Source organism: Falco rusticolus, chromosome 15 (assembly GCF_015220075.1).
Source record: "Falco rusticolus isolate bFalRus1 chromosome 15, bFalRus1.pri, whole genome shotgun sequence".
Lineage (NCBI taxonomy): Eukaryota > Metazoa > Chordata > Aves > Falconiformes > Falconidae > Falco > Falco rusticolus.
The window spans coordinates 17,725,843-17,738,529 of NC_051201.1; the positions used below are offsets into that span (position 1 = coordinate 17,725,843).

Genomic DNA, 12,687 nt, shown 5'->3' on the forward strand with positions numbered 1-12,687 from the left:
GAGAAAGGCTTAAAACTAAATTGGGAGACTATATGCTGAAGCAGCTGATGCACACCTACATGTTGTGTTCTGCAGGCTGTGCTTTAAGGGCAGTAACCTTTGGCAGAGAGATGAAGCAGGTAGTTGAAATTAAAAACTTCTTAAACTGGTGCTGTTAAATTTTATGCAAGGTATCTGCAAGGACTGGAGACATGAAAGTACACAAGGATTTTGTACAAAACATAGTTTTAAATTTACATGATGTTTTAAAAAAAAGAAATTGGGGTAAAGTGGTTATTCTAAACTTATTGGAATTAATAGTTTATTTCTTGTTCTGCTAGCATTGAATAAAAGTCTGAGTTTCAGTGTCCAAAATGAAAACTATTACTATTGTTCAGAATTTTTTGTTAGTAATAGTAATTCTTTAGGATTCCATCAAGAACATAAGGAAATCGATGTGCACTTAGGGAAATGTGTATTTTTCTTTCAATATCTTATGAAGATACTATATTGTTGGGGCTGTGGAAGATAAGGTTTTGAAAAACTTCCTAAGGTAGCTTAGTATGTGTTTATGCACGCTTATAACAAATTTGGTACTGGTTCTATTTAACAAAGTGTAAGCTTTAGTGTATTTCAGTAAATTTTACCAATTTGAGATTTAAAAGCAAGCGTTAAGACTCTTCCAAAGAAGATGACTTTACAGAACTTCTTTTTTACCATATCACGATTACCAGATACGTATACATGCATCTATATTATATGTGTGTGTGTGTATATGTAATTAAAAGTTTACATGCAGTACAGCTTATTTGAGAATCTGTGGAGATAGGTCCCACTTTGCTGCTTAAGAAAGCTTTAAGTTCCCTTTGTGTAGATTTCTCTTTGGCACTTAGTATAATCAGTGATTCTTCTGCTGTCTGAAGTATTTCTTGTATTTTACATTTAGAATAATGTATTGTAGATCTGATGAATGTATATTTAGTTACATTTGTGTTTTTCTTCTTTTCAACATGGGATTTTTCAAACTATTAAGTACTCCGCAATTGTCTCCATATTGGAAGCTGTTCAAGCAAGTGGACACTGTCCTAAAGAGTAAGAAACGTATTTTTTCTCTTTACTTCGAGGATTCACGAAAATTCCAATTGAGGGAGGATCTTAAAGATCTTAAAATAGTACTTGTACTGTAAGGTAGTTACAGGTGAATTATGTTTTTTATTTTACTGCTGAACTCTTACAGCTAGGATAAGTTACCCAATTGCAAGTTTCTAATTTTTCTTTTTTTCAAATAAAAATAATTTTTGAATGCCTCAATTCAGTTAACATATATATTGTAAAACCTTTATGCTATAACTTTGTTTAGTCAACAAAGAACTTTTAAATTAACAGATGTTTAGCTATTGAAACATGTTAAAATGCTGCATAAAACCTGACAGTTAAATAATTTCAAACTTGATTCAAATTTTTAAATGCTAAGAGGACTTTTGCATGATGAGAGCTCTATTTGCTTCGTCAGAGTTCTAGTATAGAAAAAGAGAACAACTAGAGGATGTTTTCTGGTGTTTCTGATACCAAATTTGTATCGCTTCACATAGGTGGCACAGATGGAAGTATTAGCAACCTTTGCCTAAGTATGGGTTTGGGTACATGCTTATTGTTTATAAATTTCAGGAAAAAAATTCTGCACATTATTTAAGTGTTCTGTTAATGCAGAGACAGTTTAGCAACCTCGGAATAAATCTTGAAGTTACTGAATTACAAAAGGAGGATAAGTGGAGTATTTTCTGTGCTAAATTAGTACCAAATAAAATTTTTTTACTGGAACATTGCAGGCTTTTGATAGCTGTTATAAGCAATTGATATCTTTCACATATGTTAAAACATTGTCTCAAATATGTGTGGAGAAGTAAAATCTGCTTCTTAATGGAGTAATACATATTGTCTTATCTTTTAATCAAGATTAAAGGTTCAACTTTATTAATAGTCCTGCAAAGGTGTTCAAGAGTTTGTCACCAATAAACTGTACTTAGGGAGAGGGGAATGTGTATTTATGAGAATTGGAGGATGCTCTGTGCCATGAAAGGAATTATTATTTTTTTGAAAGGGTATTATTGTTTATGGAGGAACACATTGGTATAGAATGTAGGTTCATATGCAAACTTTCTCTGTCTTTTAATGTTAGAGGGTGTTTTTGTTTGCTTTGAGACTTTTACACACAGGCCCTGGAAATCTTTACTTTCATCCCTTGCACATTTTCCCTTAAACTGTGTAATGTTTTGAAGCCTCTTTCAGAAAGATTGAGACCCTCTTGCAGTTGAGCTCCTCTACCTAGTGTCAAGGCAAGGAGTAGGATAAAACTGTCATTCTAGAAAGGCAGTGTCAGTGCCTGTTGGCAAGTACATCTGTGTCACTATGTAATGGCATAGTGCTGTTAAAAGATAATGTGTACGGGGCTTTTTGTATTGACAGGTTTAAAACCTAACCTCAGAACCCTTTTTTTTAATTTTATTTTTTTTCCTTGTCATCATACAGTGTCTTAAAGTTGCCCTAAAACTTTTAGTGTTCTGGCACAGACTCTACCCTTCAACCTTAGAGGTTTGTAGGGCTGGGTTGTATTTCAGTTGTCCTACAAAGTGAGCTTAGCTATTTATCAGACATTTCTGAAATCATGGCTACTACTGATTGTGTATCCTGGTGTCCTTGTTTTTATACTATCTGTTAAATTTTTGAGTTCATAGAGTATTGTGTTTGAACGTATACTTCTGAGGTTGGTTTTTGTGTGACTTGTTTACCATGTTTCATTTTCAGATCTCTGATGATGAGGTATCCATCTGGATTTAAAGGCCATCTCTGAGCTGCTTAATTCTTCATTAAAGAGATGTGTTCTATATTCATGGGTAAGAATATTTTTTATCTCTGCTTAGAGCCTTTTCTTCAAATATTTTCTGATACGTTTTTAATTTAGAAGATTTCAGCAACTTATTTTTTTGTCTTACAGATTAAACAGATACTTTGTAAAAGTGTGGGGTTCTTTAGGTGCCTGTGCTAGCTCATTACTTTTGAGCTAGGCTAATTATTAAAGTTAGGAATTCATGTGTCTGAAGTGTCAGTGCTCTAACTAAATAATTCTAACTTGGTATTACAGATAGAGAAACAGCTTGGTGATATATAAGTAAATAATATAAAAATTCATATGTGATTTGAGATTCCTTTTCTGATGTATGCAACAGTTCTACAGGCTTTAATTGTGAATCTTGCTGTACATCTTTTCGAATTGAAGTTTTGGGAAAAAAAACTCTGTCCTGGTAAGCAATGAAAGGAATGGATCTGAATTTTGAACAATTAAAAAAATGTGGGTTTTTTCATGTTTGTCTATGATTAACTATGTTTAATCTGAAGAAAATTTGTGGTATTACACACCCCCACTTTAAGACAGTAGAAACAAAACAATTGCAAAAATCTCACTAGGTATGCAGGGTTTTTTCTAAATGCTTAGGTTTTTTTAATTTTTTAGATCTCTAAATAAAATGGCTCAAATTGCTTCATGCATTGCAGAATTTGTTTTCTCCAAATACTAAGCACTAATTGCTGAAATACCATTCTGAGACTTTATAAATTGACCTGGAGTTAAAAATGAATGTTAAAATGGATTTCCTAAGTCTATTAAGCAGCCCAAACATCTACTGTGGGGCTTTCCGATACCATGCTGCTTTACCCAGGGAGTTCTGTGATATACTTTCTCTTTGGTGTGTTTTTGCTCTGTTCAGCTTGAGCAAAGCTGTTGTCAGTGAAGGAAGCTGTCCCGTTCACAGTGAAGGCAAACATCATTGAGAACGGTTGAAATTTGTCTTTAGTTGTACTGGAAGATAGATTTTCTTTACAAGTGACGTGTCATTTGTCATGTTGATCGACTTGAACTTTAATGAATGACCGTAACAGTTGATAGTTACTGAATATTTTTTGATTCTGTAAAACTTTAGCATTTATTTTCCAGAGGCTACCTGCAAGAAAGCAGGAGAGGTGGTAGAAGGGAGCTTGTGCATGTCTGGGGAGTAGAGCGGAAACAGTTACATGAGGTGTTTGGTGCAAGCAAAACCAGTCTAGGTATGAGAACAGACTACGATGAATTATGGCGACAAACACACACAGTCCCATTTGCTCCAGTTCTGTGCTCTTACTCAGATCTGGAACTGTAGCTGTGGACTGGAACCTAGTCCTGAGAATTTAAGACTATCAGTTTCAAATCTTTCTTTTTCTAATCTTCAAATGAAAATGCAAAGTACTTGAGTTATCTTTTGAGTATTTACTATGATGTCTGTAAACTCTGTAGCAGAATAGAATTCTAAATGAAACCAGTGTGTTGCGTGTACGATTTTAGTGAAGTGATGGCTCATAACTCAAAAATAATTATAAATGCCTACCAGTGAAAAGTAATTTTAAAATAAAATAATGTATATTTTATATATATATAATTGGATATGAGTATTTTTATTATTTAATGAAACAGGCTACCCAAACACGTTTTTTCCTAATTTCAGTGATACAGAGAAAATGCATCTTTTTCAATCCATATTTAGCTATAGACACCATGGCATTCTTGTGCAAAGACTTACTTATTCATTTCTGTCAGGAAATAGAAGAGTTCATCTCTACTAAATGTCTAAATGTTCTTTTTTTAATCTGTGTTTCTGGGATTTTGAGGAAATTGTGCTGTCCCTCTGTGCATTTCAAATTTAACATGTACATTGATCTTTAAATCTCTAATAGAATATCATTTATATTGGCACATCGGTGGGAAGTAACTTCTGTATTATTTAATTTACTGCAGCTTTTTGAACTCAGCCAAAGCTTTAGTATAATTAAATCTGATAAATAACGATAGTGGAATTGTCTTTTAATATAGAGGAGGGAATGTCTCTGTCATTTCCAAATATTGTGCGGAAGTGAACAGGTTTTTGAGTATGTTTTTTAGCATGCTGTGTTGTCTACCTTCTTTGACACAATGTTCCATCTGCTAATAGATGGGCAGATCATACAAAGCCACAAACCTGTCATGCTTGCATAGAACTTGGCAAATAGAATGATTTTCTTGTTTGAAAGCAAGTCTGTTATTCCTGGTGGCATTGCTTTCCTGAAAAAAACCCAAACCAAAACAAAAACCAGAAACACCACACACCCCACACAACCCCAAAAAACCCCAACCAAACCACAAACCCTAAACACTTTGCATGCATATAATGTCAAACTCTTCCCTAGTTACAACTGTGTTTACCCCTTGTATGTCCTTCACCTGTAGTCTGGATTTTTGCTATGTCATGCTTTTATGCATTCAGTTTTAATCCCTTCTGTCTACTGACTTGTCCCTCGCTACTTTCTGAGATAGCTTCTATTTGTTTGTCTGAGTAGCCATTGTTTCGACTTCTTTTGCGAAAAATGGCCATCAAAGTCACTGACTTCTCATCTATGCAACTGTCACGCATCAGTCTTGTGAAGCACCGATACTTAGTCTGTCAAAATACAGAAGCGTGGATATGATGGTAATGTGCTGAATCTTTACCTGATTTACTTGCTTATAACTAGAGTAGCTTGTTTTCTGTTGTCACTTCATCAAAAGTAATCAACAATGCAATTAATGAAATAAAACATATCAGTGGGTTTTATTATCTTGTCTTTTACTGGTATTCCCACTTTTTTTTTAAAAAAAAAAAAAAAAGCAAAATTTCATGTCTTTGTTCCATTCTGGTTTCTTATCTGTTCATTCTTGTTTGATGTATTCTGTAAAATAAATCTTCTATTCCTTTTGTCCTGGTCTTTAATTCTTGTACTATGCTCTTTATTTCTGTTCTTGGTTGTGTCTGTAACTACATCTTTTCTTCTTACAACTCAGATCTACTGCACTCTAACATAGTATAAAAGGGGATCATCTCTTTCAGACTTTCACACTGCCTGTTTCTTTTTCTTCTTTCTTTCTCACAAGAATATATGGTTGTTACTAAACTGTGATGGACAACCGACATGGAGAAAGCTTCGCTCCCCACCCCACTCTACCCTCTTGCAAGGAGTTGCATTAACCATGTTAACTTGAAACCTCAGTTTCCTAACCTGGTTCTGGTATTGATTCATGTGTGTTGCACACACACTTGAGGAAAGGAAGCAAACTGTGCTGAGTGTAGCCAATTTCATTTCTAAGTGGTTTTGAACTTGGTAAGTTTAATTTGAAAAAGATCTTAAAGTTTAAAAAAATTAAAATGTAGTACTAAGAGACAGCTGATTTTGCAGATTAAGATGAACAACTGTAGTTCATTGCTTTAAATTCTGTTTGTAATTTAAAAGATACTTTTAGACCATATCGAATACGACATTATTTGGTTTAAATCTTTAATTTAAAATAGGTCTCTTAATGTTAAGAACTAGTAGATTAAAGAAAGTGTAGGTGTTTAGTTTATTGAATAGTGACCAAACAGGCAAACCAAGAGCTGGGAGATGTTCTGTTATGATTCAAGCATGTTTGCAGAATAACTTCAGTACTTCTTGAAGAAAATGCTGTGCTTTGTTCAAGACAAACAGTTGGCAATCTGAAAAGATTTACTGTTTCAATTCTAGATGTTTTAGCATATCTGAATATGACAAACCTTGAAATGTGTTTGAGCTTAACTTGGCTGATACTGTTGATGTTTCCTGGTAATTAATTTTAGAAAACTTCATATTATTTTTTTAAAGAAATGGCTTTTTTTTCAGAATAGTGAGTCTGATACATGATTCTGTTATGTAGCCATTAGGCAGTAGTAGTTACTGTTGGGTAGTTTTTTATATAAAATCAGCTTGATTGGTACAAAGTTGAGAGTTTAAAATACAAAGGGAGAAACTGAATACTAGTAGGAAACACTGCTGAATGCCTCTGGGTTCCATTATATTTAGAAAACAAAACAAAACCCACTGCAGAACATTCTAAATTTGCCAAGTGTCCTATAGTTGGTAAATGTTGGTGAAGCTGTTCTAGCTGATAGGGGGCAGTAACGTCTTAAATTCAAGTACAATTATTGTAGCCTTCTAATTGCTTGTCAGGTTGTACCTTTGCTATGGTGTTCATTTCATTGATTAAAATTGGTCCAAGCAGTACTTAGACATTGATTTTGTAGAATGATCTTGCTAACTTTAGGCTGGGTAAAGTTTAATATTAAATCAGTATACAATAATAGTAGAGAATTTAAAAATGCAAAGTATTAATTTTTCACAAGAAGTGTAACTTCATCACAAATTCTCAATGTCAGAGTGCATGAAGATGTCAAAATCTATTTACCAAGAGAAATCAAGCTTTAGATTGCTGTAAAATGGAATTGCTTACCGTAACAGTGATTGCTTGCAGTGAAATACTTAGTTTTCACAAAACAGAGATCTTTCCTCTTTAAGGAAGAGCTCTTTTTCCTCTCTCCCCCTCTTTTTTTCTTTTTTTTTTTTTTTTAAAGACACATTCTGCTTCTTTTATTGTAGCTTGGTTTACTGAGTAGGAATTCAAAACTAGTCTCCCCATTCTGATGAAAATGCAGCTCCAATAGGAGCTTATCTTCCATGAGAAGGATTTTGGAACTGGACTATAAAACACTGGCTGGGATTGCATTGTTGGACTTGTAGTTGTGAAGTCCAATAGAAGAACGTCTTCAAAACGTTTCTTCCCTTGAATGCTTTTCTGCCAGCTGGCAGGAAGCATGTCCAAAGTTTGAATTGGTATCACAGAGCTGTTTGGGGAAGGAGAAGCCTGGATGAAAGTGTGCTAAAACATAATTGTAGCTGCTATCATTTTCTGTATAAGAGGGAGTAAGGACATGAGGAAGAGTTGCTTACAGAGATCACGTGAAAAGTTCTCATGTCAGAACTTTTTTGTTTCACTAAGTTGCATGTGAGGAGGTTGGGTTTGTTTTTTTTAAGGAAGGAACAGAAACATAGTACTTGTATTCCAGTTAAGTTCAGAAATGCATGACAACTTGATTTTATATGTCTTTACAACTTGCAAGCTGAGCATCTAATGGTTTCATATCCAAGTATAGCAGAGAGAAACAAAAAGGAGAATTGCTCAATAAATTTGGAAGATAACTGCATGTGAAAGGCTAGTTTCTCCAAATCGTATATCTTTGAATTTCCACGTTATGCTTTTCTTTGGGCTGAAAAAACATGATGGATTTTTGTAGTCACTGAAGAAAAAGGCTAGGGATAAAAGTACTTCTCTGGTCAAAAAATGTGTCTTTGAAAGAGAGTTGTGTCCAGGCTATCTGCAGCCGTATCCTTGTATTTCTTGGGCTTTGAGCAAAGAAGCAAATCTCTGTGAGGCAAGCTCGGTTCTACAGTTTTGCAACTGCAGTCGTGCCAGCTGTTATGCGTGCTTTTTTCCCATTTTTTTTACCATACACATTCAATTAAGCATTATGAGATTGTCTGGTATGTTTGGTGGTTTTTTTTTTTATGCGGGGCTGTTTTAGTCCTGTTCAACAGTTCTAGGGTACTATGTAGTTAAAGTCAAGACTGTGTATGGTAGTTAATTACCATAGAGTAGCTGGCCCATATGTCACTGTATGTAAAAACAAAACACCAACACCCGCCCAACTTAACAAAAAAATAGAAAAAAAAATGGTACATACTATTGTATCTGTATCTCTAAAGATGGAAGAAATCTTTCTCTCCCCCTCCCCTGTTTTATCAAGTTAGCACAAGTTAAATAGCCATCCTTATAAATCACAGTGAAATATAGTTATATCTCTCCGCATAACCAAGGAGCTTCATGCAGTCTGCTGAGCTATTTGTACTTGGTCTCAACATGTAAACTTTTATTGATACAGGCTTAAAATTTGAGTTTTTAACAGCAGAGTCTTCAGTAGCATTGAACATGACATTTTTCACGTGGCTACCATGATTTCCATCTATCTTGCCCCAGTTAGGGGTTTCTTTAATTAGATCATTTGTTCTGCATCTATGATATTCTTGCCTTGTACTTAATCTGACTTGGTTGTCTTCTGTTAGCTAAAACAGCTCTCCCCCAAATGCAAAAAAAATAAAAATCTTTTGAGTTGAAATGTGCTAAGATGAGAGATTATTAGAAATGCTACGAAAACCTAAAACATCATCTGCCTGGATTCTGATGCTGTTTTATCATTTGTTGGAAGGTGTTTGATACAGGGAAAGTCATCGTTCTGTTGACTTATTATCTCTGATAATCAGATTATTATCAGAGATAAATCAAAGTTATCTCTGATAAGCAGAGAACTTAATCAGTGTTAGAAGGTAATGGAGTCTAATTTATGTCAGTGTTTCCTTTAACTTGGTACTTCAGGAGGGTCTAACTTTAACTGGTAAGTTGTATATGTATCATCTGGAATCGACAGCTACTTTGCTGTGCTAAGCTGTCACCTTCCTAAGCTTCTGTGCCTTTTTTATAGCATGCCTGTCCTCTGTACTCATCGTAATTAAGACTGATACCAATTCATACTTGATAAAGTCGCCAGTTATTGTCTTTCAGTGTGATACAGGATCCACCTGTCCTCCTTCTGTGTAGACCACAAGTTTTATATACCCAAACCCTCAACAAGGTTTATTAGGTTTATTAGGTTTATTAGTTGAGGTTAGGCTTTATTCTGACTATGGTCACAGCACTTTCAGTGAACTATGAGTACAAGTAGAACAGGTTTTCTTCAGCTTGTCAGAGGCTACTTTGTACTTAATAGGTTCAACATGAACCTTGTCCATCAGAAAATATTTTACATTGCCAGGGTATCCATTTCTGGAAAGACCCTATACTTAGGAGAATTCATTAATGAAGAACTGCAGTTGAAATGGAGGAGGAGCGCATGAAGGTGAGCTTTAGTAGTAGGGTCAGAAAAGCTATGGCTGTTTTCTTTCCTTTTTTTCTTTTAATAGTATTTAGCTATATGTATTGACAGGATAGAGGAATGATTATTCCATGAATGTGCTCATTTAAAGCGATTGCTCCTCTGTTCTAGAGTTTTACTAGTTATCTGGGCAGGTAAATGATCACACACACAAATTACTATTCATTTACCATTCTTTTTGATTATACTTTGAATGTGCAAGTTTTTAGGCTGAACTTAAACTAAACACCCTTTTCAGCTCCTCTTGCCTGAAATCTCTGATTGCAAACTAATTCCTTGGTGATCATTCAGTGGTACTATGAATAAAAAAAGAAAACCAACTTGTGTTTCAAAACTATGTAAGCGTGTAAACTCTGCTGTTGAACCAAAGGTAGCTCTTTTCCTGTGTTTATCTTTGACTGTACCACTGTGTTCATCCTCTTGTCCTTCCTCTAAATAAGAGTTCTATTATGTCTTTTAAATGAGATAAAATACAGTTTTCCAGAATATTACTTAATGCAACTTAAGTCAAAGAAACAGAGTATCTCGGCTTTACCTACTGTAGTCAAGGTAGTTTTGTTTTTAAATGTAGTTCATAACCTCTTAAGTTTCTGTTTAAACATACAGAGTTATTGTGTATGTTTATGTATTACATGATTTCTCTCTACAAACAAAATTTAATTCTGGACTACTAAAACCACAATTATGTTATAGTTTGGTAGTTTTAATGAATATGGCAAAGAACAATCTAAAATTGTGCTTAGGTAGTAGAGCACACTGAAAAAAATGAAGCCATTTAATTTAAAGCATCAAATGTTACTTTCATGACAGAAGGTACAAAAATGATAAACGCTGCGCATGGCATCAAGTATAAGCAAAAATAACTGATTTGTGGTTTAATGAAACTGTAACATTATATTCAATATATCAAAAATCTGTAAAAGTGTTGGAGAGGGGAAGGAACAATGAGGAGAGTTGTGAAAGTAATTTCTCTTTTTTTTTTTTTCTTTTTTTTTTTTTTTCTTCCTTCTTCCCCCTTCTCTTCCACAGGATGCTTTACCACTTCAAGACAAATGTTTCTTCAGAAGCACTAATGGATGTTGGCATGCCTTGGATAAGGTGGTGACCGCTGGATGTCATTTGTTTCTGTTCACTGCAGAGAGCCAAAATTGACTCCATTTGGAGTTGAGAGAAAAAGCAGTACAGACCTATCAAGATGACTGATCCTATGATGGATTTTTTTGATGATGCCAATCTTTTTAGTGAGACCTTAGAAGGTTTGTCAGATGATGCCTTTGTTCAACCTGGACCTGTTTCACTTGTTGATGAATTGAATTTGGGTGCAGAATTTGAACCTTTGCACATAGACTCATTGAACCATGTGCAAGATGCTCAAAATCAGCAAAAGATGAGTGAGTTTGATCAGCTGAATCAGTATGATTCACTGAAACTTCATTCAGTAAATCAGTCTTTTAACAGCTCAGCTGACAACGTCTTATCACCACACTCTCAATTCAGTTGTTCACCAGTTCATCCACAAAACCAGTCTAACGGGATGTTTCCAGATGTGGCTGATGGTAGCCCTATGTGGGGTCATCAAACTGCCACAACTGTTTCAAATCAAAATGGGTCCCCCTTTCACCAAGGACATTCTCAGTCTATGCAGCAAAACAAAAGCTTTGTAGCACACCATGACTTTGCCTTATTTCAGGCTAATGAACCACAGCATCAGTGTGCCTCGCTACGGTCGCAACAAAGCAGAAACAGCACGGGGCAGGATGCTCTGAGTCAGCCAAAAGACTTCATGGAAGTTAATGTATCTACTTCTCTCAGAGTCAGTGTTAACCACCCATCTCCAGTTTCTAATCCATCAGCTTCACAGCAACCTCTGTCTGTTCAACAGTTTTCTCAAACTGCTAGTGCTTCAATACATTTTTGTGGGAATCAAGAAGGAAATTTTGATGGACAGTCCCCAACTATTACTCCATGTTCTGTCAGTAACAGCCAACAATTTTCATCTCCTTATTCTTACTCTAATAACCACATTTCTCCTACCAGCCTTCTCCAGTCCACAGCAGCTCTTTCTACTAGCCAGCAGACACACTCTATCTCTGACTTCACTGGAAGCGATGCCTTTACATCTCAAACAGGGACCAAGCAAGAAACAACTGAGCACATGTTGAATCCTAATACACCTTTGAATTCAAATACTTTTCAAATGTTGCATTCTGCGCATCCTCAGGGCAACTTCAGTAGTTCGAAACTCTCTCCTGTGAATATTAATTTTCCAGCTTCTACTGGTTCTGCTTCTCAGATAAGCCATTTCACTGACCCTATTGAAAGCAACGGTTTTACATCTTTAGATGAGAACTTACTTCATCAAGTCGAGACTCATAATGAACCATTTACAGGACTTGACCCAGATGACCTCCTTCAGGAAGACCTTCTGCCACAGTTCGATGATTCTGCATTTGTTCAGGATAGCACAAGCCATGTTTTAGAGCATGACCTAGAACACCACATAACCCCACAGGAAGTGACACAGTCATCTGATCTTGTTCGGGCACAGTCTCAAAGTCAGATCCATCCTTGGCATTCTTCCGTTTCTAATCAGCACCTGCAAGACAGAAGTCGTGCAACCTTACAAGGACAGGTATGTAGGGTTTTGGGGGGCCGAGGGTTTGAGCTGTTTGGTTGATCTGGTGAAATGAGTAATAGTGACTGGTGCTTTTGCCAAAGCATGATAATCGAAGTCTCTGAGCTGTTGTTTATTTGGCCCTGAAGAAATCTAAGTAACGGCTAGTTTAGGGGGAAAAATCCCCGACCTGTTGATGCAGACCTTCCTTTTTCCTAT

At 35.5% G+C, this 12,687-nt stretch overlaps 1 protein-coding gene across 3 annotated transcripts in view; it reads left to right on the top strand.

Annotated features, from left to right (window-relative positions):
* The first annotated feature begins 988 nt into the window (after positions 1 to 988).
* Positions 989 to 12,687, top strand: part of CHD9 (chromodomain helicase DNA binding protein 9) — a 91,511-nt gene continuing 79,812 nt past the window's right edge. For 2 of the 3 annotated variants that reach the window (XM_037408674.1, XM_037408676.1), the window contains exons 1-3: positions 989 to 1,071; positions 2,785 to 2,873; positions 10,884 to 12,486. In XM_037408674.1, coding sequence (XP_037264571.1) covers positions 11,050 to 12,486 — 1,437 coding nt within the window. In that variant the 5' untranslated portion in view covers positions 989 to 1,071; positions 2,785 to 2,873; positions 10,884 to 11,049. Of the gene's footprint in view, positions 1,072 to 2,784; positions 2,874 to 3,206; positions 3,282 to 10,883; positions 12,487 to 12,687 lie in introns of all 3 variants that reach the window. The other variant, XM_037408675.1, reaches the window with a different exon arrangement.